Source organism: Urocampus carinirostris, chromosome 3, assembly GCF_059441175.1.
Source record: "Urocampus carinirostris isolate Australia breed hairy pipefish chromosome 3, RoL_Ucar_1.0, whole genome shotgun sequence".
Taxonomy (NCBI): domain Eukaryota; kingdom Metazoa; phylum Chordata; class Actinopteri; order Syngnathiformes; family Syngnathidae; genus Urocampus; species Urocampus carinirostris.
Window position 1 is genome coordinate 31481952 of NC_142351.1, and position 11907 is coordinate 31493858.

General features: G+C 42.0%; 1 protein-coding gene across 2 annotated transcripts in view; it reads right to left on the reverse strand.

Moving 5' to 3' along the window:
- The window catches only part of LOC148369444 (cholecystokinin receptor-like), a 47430-nt gene extending 36071 nt beyond the window's left edge, over positions 1 to 11359 (reverse strand). For both annotated transcript variants that reach the window (XR_015849878.1, XM_088329947.1), the window contains exon 1: positions 11082 to 11359. Coding sequence is in view for 1 of the 2 variants with exons in the window: in XM_088329947.1 (XP_088186073.1) it covers positions 11082 to 11223 (142 nt within the window). In the remaining variant the exon portion in view is untranslated. The remainder of the gene's footprint in view (positions 1 to 11081) is intronic.
- Between the last annotated feature and the right edge of the window lie 548 nt (positions 11360 to 11907).

Genomic DNA, 11907 nt, shown 5'->3' on the forward strand with positions numbered 1-11907 from the left:
ATGGGTTAACATATTGTGACAACGAAATTTGGCATGACACTCCAGTTTTACACTAAAACCAAGAGACGAGCGCAAGTGATCTCAGTCTTCCTTTCGTCCTGTCTGACAGATTTTATCAAATCATCAAATGGCACACACTATAATAAAATATGCTGAAGAACTAACCATTGTCTGGAGTGTAGGTTTGGCGGTTTTGTTGAACTTTGTCTAAAAATATATGGTGTTGCTCCCCCCAAAAAAATCTATAAATATTTTGCTTTTATGGCTCTTTGTTTCAATAAGGTATCCGACCCCTGGCCCAAATGTTGGTTCACACAGTTGTGACGCTGCTCCCAGCAATAATATGGTCAAAACAACAAAGCCAACGTCATCGAGCTAGAAAAAAAAAGCCTGTGATGGAAACAAGGGGCAGGGAACCAGTCTCTCACTTGGTCTTTTCAGGCCCTCGTGACTCGGTTTACGTCCAATCCCATTTTAAACTATTCCCAAGAAAATGTCAATTCGTCTCATGTTTTACAAATTGTATTGTTGTTAGAGCATAAGGAAGAGAAAAAACTAAACCTCAGAAACTGTAAAACATAGATCGTGATTCAAACAATGCTATAATTTCTACATGGACTAATAAATGATTGTTATAATGATGTAAGATATGATAGTTTTTTTGTATAATTGGTAGAAGTAGGGGCAGCACAGCGGCGCATTGGTTAGCGGGTGTGCGGCACAGTTCTGAGGTCGTGAGATCGAACCTCCTGTGTGGAGTTTTAATGTTCTGCCCGTGCTTGCGTGGGTTTCCTCCGGGCACTCCGGTTTCCTCCCACATTCCAAAAAAATTCATGTCAGGTTAATTGGCCGGTTCAAATTGTCCCTAGTTGTGAATGAGCGAGCGAATTGTCTGTGTCTGTGTGCCCAGCGACTGGCTGGAAACCAGTTCAGGTTGTCCCTTGCCCGCTGCCCGAGGATGGCTGGAATGGGCTGCAGCTCCCCCGCGACCCTACTGAGGATAAGCAGTGAAGATAATGGATGGATGGATGGTAGAAGAAGCGTCCAAAGTTATTTTGGGGACTGGTCTCTTATTGTCATGATTGCCGAAGTGAAGACACCTGTGGCAATTGTTTGGTGCGCCGGAGCGCGCTCTCTGATTTGCTGACGTTCACTTCTTAAGCATCCAGACAAGGACGTCCGATCGTACTCCTGTGTTCCTATGTGTTTCGCCAAATTAGCAAGTACCAAAGACTACTCTCTGTTTTGATTCCTGCCTTCGGTTCTGACCTGTTTCTGCCCCGCGTTTACGAGCTACTCTCCTGCCCTGGCCATCAACCTGCCCGCCAAGACGTATTGATTCTGCCTACCTGTCACGGGACTGCCGTCCGTCCGGTCGCTGCAAACCTTCAGCTCCTGCTAAGAGAAGTGCCACTTCCGCGTCACGAGCAACCTGCTCCCCACAATCAACGATCACTGGATCGTGGGTGCCAGCTTACATCTCTTTTCAAATAAATCTAAGAAACTAACGCAATTGGGTTCCCATCTCAGGTCCCTGGTACCTGACACTTATAAGCCTTTCAACCTGTCATCCCTTTTTTTCTTTCAGGCGATTTGTTCATTTTGTGATGTGATGTTTGATGCGTCATACTTGAAAATAAAAAATAAAGAAGAAAACACAAAAACAATCCAGGATATGTTTCAGCATTTTTCACTTCGGTTTACAATAGACGAGAGATTTTGGGTTAAGGTAGTCAATAATATGAAAATTGGATTTTCTTAACTTAGTGTTTCTCCAAAACTTTCAGCTCCCTAGTATTGCTTTGATCAACATTTTGACATTAGTTATAAGGTCGAAGTGCAACTTATAAAATACCTTGTTAGAAATTATTGACCACAGTAAACTTTTCTTTGGATTAAAGCACCAATGTGTAATATCTGACTATTAAATGACACTGTATTGTCTGGTGAGAAGGGCCTGGGGCCAGTGGGGTGCTGGGGAGGTTGGCTGGCCAAATGCCGTATCGCTGAGCTGGGGGAGGCTGGTTGTCCTGCTGGGGTTGCTCTGGGCCCTGGGGCCGGGTCTCTGGCGGGTGCTGCTGCCGGGGGTGGGATTGGCGTGCCCACGTGTTACTGGGGCCTGGGGAAGTTCATTCGGAAGAATAATATCCCTTAAGGTCATTCCGATGATGCCAGTATTTTTGGCTATTAATCAGCCTATGCTAATATTACTTTAATTCCTCCCTTAGTTTTCTTCGGAAGATAAGCATTGGCCTAAGTGAAGCTATATCTGGTTAAGGAAAATGAGCTGGCAAATCAGGGGAAGACCATGTGCTTGTCAGACCAGGTAACCATTTGGAATCAGGTAACCATTTAAGCCAAAACTGTTTTTGTACCTCTAGCGAGTGACGCCATCCTTGCAGTTGCTTTGTAGTATCTCATTAGAGTGCTGCCCAATAAGTCCTTTGACAGCACTTAATGTGAATGCCGCACTTTTTCCTAAGAGGAAACTTACTGATACAGCAGTATTCAACTCAATTAGTTGTTCCACTGTGGCCTCCCACAGGGCGGGACTGCATCGATCCTCCATTGCTGGGGAATCCTTCGACCCTCCTTAGCCCATGGGTAACGTTAACGATGAGCTAGTTTCAATTACTCACCAGCAGGGTTTGTTAATCGTTTGATTATTCATTTCTGCGATTGGTCGTCAGGTGAGAATGTTGAGCAGTGTTTGTGTTAAGTAGGAAACAGGAGGAAGCAAGAGACATGTACTGTAGGCGTGAGCGCACATCTATTTAAAGGGGAGCCTTAGCAGACAAGCGGAGGCTGAATTACAGCTCGGGAGCATCTCTGGAGAATTGAGTAAATAGTGCATCCACAAACGAACGAGGCAAAATGGCCGGAATGTAAATGTAAAGCCCTTCACTCTTTTGTGCACATTACGGCGATCAACAAAAGAATATGTACCACAGTTTCCGCACTTTAAGGAGCACCGGATTATAAAGCTCACCCAATTATAAGGCACAGGAAATTGACACTACAGTAAGAGCTACCATGTTTATACATGCATTGTTTAATCAATTAATAAATATAGCTGATTATGATCCGAAAACAGGGCAGCGGCGCAGTGGTTAGCGCGTGTGCGGCACAGTTCTAAGGTCTTGGGAACCTCCTGTGTGGGTTCAAATCCAGCTACCGGACTTCCTGTGCGGAGTTTGTATGTTCTCCCCGTGCTTGCGTGGGTTTCCTCCGGGCACTCGGGTTTCCTCCCACATTCCAAAGACATGAATTTCAGGTGGATTGGCCGGTCCAAACTGTCCCTAGGTGTGAATGAGCGAGCGAGTTGTCTGTCCCTGTGTGCCCTGCGATTGGCTGGCTACGAGTTCATGGTGTCCCCTGCCCACTGCCCGATGTTTGCTGGGATGGGCTAGAGCACCCCCGCGACCCTACTGAGGATAAGCGGTGCAGCTAATGAGTTGAGAGATGAGACATGATCCAAAAACATTGTTTGCAACGTGAATAGATCCTGGGTCACAGTGATGAGTGCGCTGACTCCTTATTATGAGACCACCAAAGGTGCAAACAACTTATGATGATCTTATCTCATTATTACACCATACCTACTCAAGGTGAAAGAAACGCTGATTCGCATTGTGCATTCTCTCCACTTTTTCACCTGCACGCCACTAACCTGTTGGTTCAATATGTATGTGTACATAAAAGAGCTTGTATGGTATTTTGTTGAAATACTTCTGTTTCTGTCTTTCCCAACATTATTGACGCACAGGTAAGGAAGTGGTTTGACGTATCAGAATGCACTATGCAGGTCAGCGTTTCTAGGATCGTGGGTGAAATAGTGTGATAATGATATAAACTCTAATGCATTTTTGTATATTATCCCTACCACTGGCATTCTAGTGGTAAAGTGTCTGTGTCGTCACCGTCCCGACCTGGGTTAGAATCCCGTTGTTTAAGAGGTATCGCAATAATGGCCAGCAAAGATTATTGAATGATCAATCATTGCTAAAAAGGATGTTTACTGTAAAACCTTGTATAAAAACGCACACCTATAAGTAGTGTATGCATTTCTGATCTCATCCACTGAATTCTGCAGTATATAAGGTTTCATTAGTCGGGTAAACAAGGTAATTTAGCAAATAACATTTCACTAAGTAAAAGCGAATAATAACAACAATTTTTCTGCTATGTTTTGGTTTGTTGAAATATTCTCATTTGTAAACATTTTTAAAGACATACCATCGCTTGATGCTTTTTGTTATGTTTTGACGTTTAAGTTAAAACGATAAAAAGTTGTGGCTTCCTGTAAGATGGCAGTTAAAACTTCACAACAAGCAGAATTTTAACAGTGTGCACAAACCTTTAAAGCACCTTCAAGCTGTGATAAGAAGCTTGATAAACAAATTAGACCTTAGGTTTCTTACACACACTGTATTGTCCTAAAACCAAAATCTGTTGGCAAATAATTTTGCAAATTTTAACTTACTGGACACATTTTCAATCTATATATGCATTAATAGTTTATTTTAAAAAGAAAATAATACTTAAAGCCTTAGAGTGTAACCTTTGACCATTAGATGGAAGTTTATTGTCTAATGCGAACAAGAACCAGTGCTATAGAGCACAGCATAGCAGCAGGTTGCAACACAAACATGGTGGCAACCTTAGGTATGGATTCCACTGTGTAAAAATATACAAATGCATTTACCTATGATTTTTTTATAAAGACTAACATTGGTTTGATAGTTAAGGTAATTTTTCCATCATGTTTTATCAATGTTTTTCTTTACTAATTGAAAGTTAATTGAACGAGTACATTTTTCGCACTAAATGAACAATATTATCCGATTTAGCAGGTAATGAGGCTGCAATGCTCATTTAAAAAAAAATCTAATTTATTTGCAGGTACACTTTTTTCTTTCCAAACTTTCCAAATAAAATGTCCTTGAATCACTTTGTTTGGATTGTATTTTATTACCTTGTGTCGAGCAATTTTCACTTCTAATGCATATATATGATTATTTTTCAGGTGCAAATAAAAACAAATCATATTGCTGTAGCTTAGCATGTTGTAAAAAATCACCATGCATGTGGATCAAATGTTATATACTGCCCCCAGGTGACCAGTTTGTACGTGTCGGAAAAAGCACTGCCTTGTTTGTTGAAGGACAGCAAAAAAAAAATGCAGCAAAAAACGTTTAGTTCCTCATTTTTCTTTGCATTGTAGTAACATTAAATTAAATTTTCACTGCACCTACGTAGTTAGGTGCCACAGATTGACTTCAGCTGTCCTAGAACAGGGGTCAAGGAACATTTTTGAAACAAAGAGCCTTAAAAGCAAAATATTTAGATTTCGGGGGGAAGAGGCACATCATATTTTTGAGACGAAAATTCAATATAACCGCTAAACCTGCATTTTTGACGCGAGTGGTAACATTCAGAAATGACAGCGACAAGATCAACTACTGTGACAATCACCTGGATCGGGAACACCTGTGTTCAGGATTTGGTGCCAACAGCCAGGACAGCTGATTGGCGCACCCTGTAAATTTAAATCCCCAGCTTCCGGTAACACTTTGTCCGATTGTACTATGCGATCTGTTGCCATATGCTCAGAAAGCCCGTACCTCCGACTCTTTGCCTGCCTCCTGTTTTTCTACCTGATCTCCGTTGCCGACCCGTGTCCGAATTTGCCTATGACCTGCCTCCTGATCTTTCTTCCTAACACAACGACGCCCTTCTTCTCCAGCTCCAACCAACACCACGACGACAACGTCTGTCCACGACCATTCCCGCCAAGCCTTCACCCGCCTGTCAAGTCTCGACAATCCGTCAAACAACGGATCGAAGATTCACGTCCTGTCATTCCTTCCTTCCAATAAAAACCAAGAAACGAGTGCAAGTGATCTCAGTGTTCCTTCCGTCCCGGCTGACAACTACACGTAACAAAACTTCTGACGGGAGTATTTTAGCCTCGATATGGCGGATAAATTAACTCATTGCAAAGTTTGCAAAGCAGACCTTGTGTATCCAGGCAGTACCGCTGTGATGCATGAAGATTTCAAGAAAACAGCTGGACAGTTGAACAAAATGGAGTCTGACTCGCATCGGTAAGATTCAAGTAACATTTAAGCCAACACGGAATAATGATAAGTAAGGCTGCACTATTAACCGAACTCCAATGGATATTGCGATGTGACGTACTGCGATACTGTAACCACAAATCACTTGTTTTTAATAATAGTTATTTGTTATTTGAGTGATGGAGTGTTTTTCTAACAAGAATTGTCACATTTCGTGGTTTAACAGCGGCCAGTCAGAAGCAGGTTTTAATGACACCAGCCAATAAAGGCGAGGCAAAGTTTGAAAGACGTACTGTATGTGCACAACTTTGATAGCCTGGTGTGAGCTGCCAGTCAGTCAAACAGCCCTTGCACAAATGGCCACCCAAACAAAAGGGGATCACTAGCAGGTGCTGCCTAAATTCTTATCACATCCGGGAATTGACGGAGGCGCGGTCGAAGGGAAAGCTAACGGCTAGGTTAACAACTCTTATCCCACCGCTGCCAAACGTGGCTAGTTACCAATGCCAGATCCATTTCCAACGAAACGGATCACTTGGAGCTACCACTCGTGCACTACTGCTTCATTTGTGAATCTTGTATTTTAATCATCACATGGACCTTGCAAAAGTCGCGGTTACCCGACGCTAGCGTGTAGCTAGCCAGCCGCTCTCTAAATGGCTTTATTACACTGAAATGAGTAGCTCTCCAATTTCGTTGTACCTTTGTATAATGACAAGAAAGACTATGCATTCAACTGCAGTTCTGTTTTTATTTGTAGATCTCTAGTTATTATTTTGCTATAGTCGTATACTCTCAGTTGGTGATAACGTCATCTCGAGGTAAGTATGCATGTCACTATGTTTAAGTTCACCCCAAAAACAAAACAAGCACAGAAATGCACCTTTCTTGTAAAATCAAAAATCACATCGAGGTCTTAAAAATCGCAATCAGGTTCTTTTCCAAAATCGTGCAACCCTAATGACAAGCATTATACATTTCATACGTGTTTTTTTTGCTGTACAAGAGAGCTTGAGCGTTATGCCAAACCGTGCCTGACAAACGTATTTGTAATTAAACGCATGAAGTCCAAAAAACAAAGGTGTAAAAGTTGGTTTGTTTACTGTTCTGCTGCGGCTAATAAGCCCGTTCATCGTTCAAAGTGAAAAAAAGGTTTTACTTGATTTTAAATTGTTTTTCTTGTCCCTAAAAAATGGAAAAAGACGTATTAATTAATTTATGTCTATATTGACCAAAGACTGTGATTAATTGGTTTTATTCAAGGCATTTGTATTTAATTATTGTAGGAATCTAAAGTATGTTCAAAGTTGTATTTTTCACTGTACCCATTATTCTTGTGTTTTTTTTAACATTTCCCACAAAATTAAATGTACTTCATGCTAAAAAAATTAATCCGATTATTCGATATTCTTTGACCAGGAAACTTTCAAAATAGTCGTTAGTTGCAGCTATGATGTAAAAGGTCCACTGTAAAATGTAATCGGAAAATATTTTGTGGTTAGCGTTCATAACACACAGCGAAATAACAAATTTACCTTTTACTCAGTCGACAGCATCCCTTTGCCTCACACTCACAGGTTCACTACATTTCAACAAATTTGTTTTCTTGTATATGTAGTTAGACCATCACTTTGAAAAAAAGTTTCAGCTCAGACAATTGACGCTTAATAAAACTCTGGCCCATTCACTTGATCCTGCTCCAGGTGGAAATCAATGACTTCGTACGGCCGCCGCTCTTAAATCCTTCCCGACTTCGCCAATTTTTACAGAAGCCAATTAAATCCTCAACACCTTCTTCAAGTTGGGCCTCACAAGCTTTGGGTTACCGACTTGCCCTATAACTTGCCCATTGACTTTGCAAACAGTTGAGTTAAAACACAAAAATGGACCTGAAAGCTTTGAAACACACCGTCCGATCTATTAAAACTGACTCATTTTGCTTGGTTCAATAAAAAGTACTGCCTAAATAAAACATGCTCTTATGCTTTCCCGAAATGCCAATGCAGTACAGCTCCGCCACAGTAAGGTACGATGTAAAAAACATCGTACTCCACATATACTGTAGTTCGCCGATCTGTGGCGAAGCACCGGTCGGTGGCAGCAATGATTAGCAATAATTAATGATTTAATTTCCAACAAGTGGCAATTCACAAAGGTGCCATTAGACTTTCTGCCTCCACAGAGACGACTACAGCATGTGTACAAATGAGAGTGAACTGAATGTCATGAATAATTTATAACTGTGGCGGTGAAATTAACGCTGTAAATCTTATTTCCAGAGCTTTGTGGCCTTTCTGAGCGTTGGCGAGTCAGGCGGCCAAGTTTGAGGCTCTGCAGCTTGATTACCACGAGAGGGTTGATGAGATCAATAAAAATCAAAGAGAGGCCAAGAACTCTCTATTTTTCTCTTCCATTGTAGGAAAGAGCAATTCAAGGTACTTGATTCTTTAAATTGGACTTAATAGCGGGAATTCGTGGAGACATAACAAAAGAAGCAATTCAGCTTCGGTCTCTTTGGGCTGAACATGAGGTAGGCAAAGTGTGACCACTAAGTTTAAATTACATGTTTATCTAAATCACCACTTAATTATACTGGGTTCGTACACCCTTCTAGTGGCCAAATTCAAGACGTTTTTCAAGGACTTTCAAAGGCACATTTCCAATTTCTCCAGCACCATCAAAAGAAGACATCCAGTGGGAATGTATTTTGCAGATCCACAAAAATATCTGTGATTTACATTTCTAACCTTGAGTCGAAGCATATGTTTTTTAAAATCTTAGGTATGCTACATCGCAAATATACTTGTGGATTTGATCAATGCGTGTGAAAATATTTTGGAGGCAAATCTCTCCCCTATTGGGTAAAAATGACGGTAATATGTCGCTTACATTTTCAGTTGCAGGAAGTTCTTCTCATTACAACTTAACATTGAAAAACTCTACATTAAAGGTGGTGTCCTTAACTTTAAAATATTCTACCTGTTGACGCCATCTTCTTGCTGAAATATTCAGCACGTAGTCTGTCAAGCTCTTTTGTTGCTCGTGCAAATATGTGAAATTCATATATTTTGGGGGGTTTGGGTTGGCATTTGGACTATATTCGAAACAGTCCTTTTCTTACGTTCACCATTTTCATTCTAGAAATAATAAAAATGCCAGCACGCGGGTGAAATCAATCTCCCCCTCCACATCGATAGCAAAACTATATCATTTTTTTAAGTAAAATTTGAAAAACCGTTTTGTACTCATTGCACTCTCACACATGTTTTTTTTTCTTTTAAATAAAACAAAAACACTTTAAAGGGAAAAGTGGAAGTGTAACGCATGGGTCCCCAACCTTTTCTGTACGACGGCCAAGTAGTAACATCGGTGATATAATCAAAGACAATAAAAAATAAATTTAACAAATTTATAATAATCCGAATTACACTGTTTAATCACTACACTATCAAGGATACAGGTAACATTGGAAAAGGCATTAAGGTTTTATCTCATTGTCATGCATGTTTTAGTCACAGTACAGTCCTGAAAGATATACTGTAAATACATGCAAAAGAGAAAGACGAAGAAACAGCTCTTTAGTGTATCTGATGATGAATCAGACCTTTAAGGTAAACAAATAAATACATTGTGAATTTCATATTGGTGTTGTGTGCATACTTTATGTCGTCAATAAATGAATTGAATTATGTCCTCATGTATTCAACTAAGTTGTACAATGAGTAAATATAGTGTGATGATGTAATAAAATCGACTCCCTTTTCCCATGTCCTCTGAAACTCTGCTGGTCCAGTGATTAGAATTTGGTGCATTTACCGCCACGATCTGGGTTTAATTCCTGTTGCATCCAATGCTGAGCAAAAGTGGTCAGCTGGATTTGTCCAATGCTGTAAATGAAATGAAAATGAAATGAAATGATCTGCATTTATATAGCGCTTTTCAGGTCAATGACTTCCCAAGGCGCTTTACAGTGTGCTCCACATTTCCCAATAGCGGCCTTGCAGCCATGTAAGGCGCTAACCTGCTTATTGGGGGTATTAGGGATTCAGTGTCTTACCCAAGGACACTTCGGCATGCAACACGGACGAGCCGGGATTCGAACTGGGATCCCTTGATCCCAAGACGAGCGCTCTACCTCCTGAGCCACTGCCGCCCCTAAATCCTTATGTATAACATGCACCCAAACATTGAGATGTTATCGGGTATGAAAAATGGTAAAAATACCAACGCATACTGTACGGGCAAAAAATGAGGAAACTTTTTTTTCTTTCTCTGGGCCCCGGAACTGAACGACCCAAGGCTCTGTACCGGTCCGTGGCCCGGTGGTTGCAGACCAATTGTCCAATGCGTAAAGTGGCAGTATTGGAGACAAACAGGCAGACAGACAGCTTTAAAAACATATTTGAAAGCTCAACTCTCCCTTGTGAGCAATAATTCTTTAAAAACATGAATAATTACACATAAATATTTGAAACATCGGAGTCTACTTAAAAGGGAGAAACAAGCATCATACAGTATATTCGTCATTCTAACATTAACCCACTATAAGACGGAGTTTCCTTAGCTGGCAACCCCACAGTGCGGAGGTCCAGGGTTCAAGTTCAGCTATTGCAGCCTCCCTATTAGAGTTTGCATGTTCTCCCCGTGCCTGCGTGGGTTCCTTTGGGCACTACGGTTTCTTCCCAAAACATGCATTTCAGGTTAATTGGCAGGTCCGAATTGTCCCTAGGTGTGAATGAGCAAATGGGTTGTCCGTCTCTGTGTGCCCTGCGACTGGCTGGAAACCTGTCCCCTGCCCACTTCGCGAAGATAGCTGGGATGGGCTCCAGCACCACGCGACCATACTGAGGATAAGCGGTGCAGATAATGGATGGATGGAGTTTTTTTTTTTAAATAAAGAACATTGTCAATATTTAATTTCACTATACATACGCTCGAGGGAGCAGCAGGCAGTTTTGTGCAGCCAGAAACTCAACGCCCTCATCCCCCCATTTATTTTACCTTTGGGTCTGTAAGCGGGTCTCGGGACGGCGCTCGCGTTTGCGCAACTGCTGTTGAAAGCGCTGACTTGCAGGCTGCTATTCCACAGCTCCATGCAGCCGGCTGCCTCCGGCGTGCTCATGTTGCCCTCTTGCATGGACATCACCTCCGCCGTTCGCGAGCGCACCTGCAGCCTCTCGCTATCGATCGCTCGCTGCCGTCCTCTATTTCGGCTGATTCCTCTGGAAGCTTGGTTGGAGGGTTGGACTCAAAATATTATAAACAGGTGGTGACGCGCAAAGTGCACTGCAGAGACTAAAGCCCGAGTGTAAAGGAATGAAGCTCCTCCAGCTTTGTGCCTCGCTCTTTTGCACTATCTCTCCTTGCAGCCGAACAACCAATCAGGAGGCTGCTTCTGAGTCGCACCTCTCGCCGATATCACGAGCGCCATCATCAGCATCAAAACACACCTGCGACAGGTAGCGCGAGAGTCAATGGCGTGCCCCAGGCAGTGTTGGGTGTGTTACAGAAAAGAAGTAAATGCTTACAGTTACTTAAAAAAGGGGAAATGTGTATTTGTATTTTTCATTAATTGTTTTTCTTTTCAGTCATGATGCAATAAATATGGGGCGCCACGGCGGCTGAGTGGTAAGCACGTACGCGGCCCAGTTCCTGTGCAGTCTTTGCATGTGCTCCCCATGCCTGTGTGGGTTTCCTCTGGGAACTCCGGTGTCCTCCCACATTCCAAAAACATGCATTTCAGGTTAATTGGCCATTCCAAATTGTCCCTAGGTGTGAATGAGCGAGTGAGTTGTGCCTGGCCAGCGAGTGCCCTGCGACTAGCTGG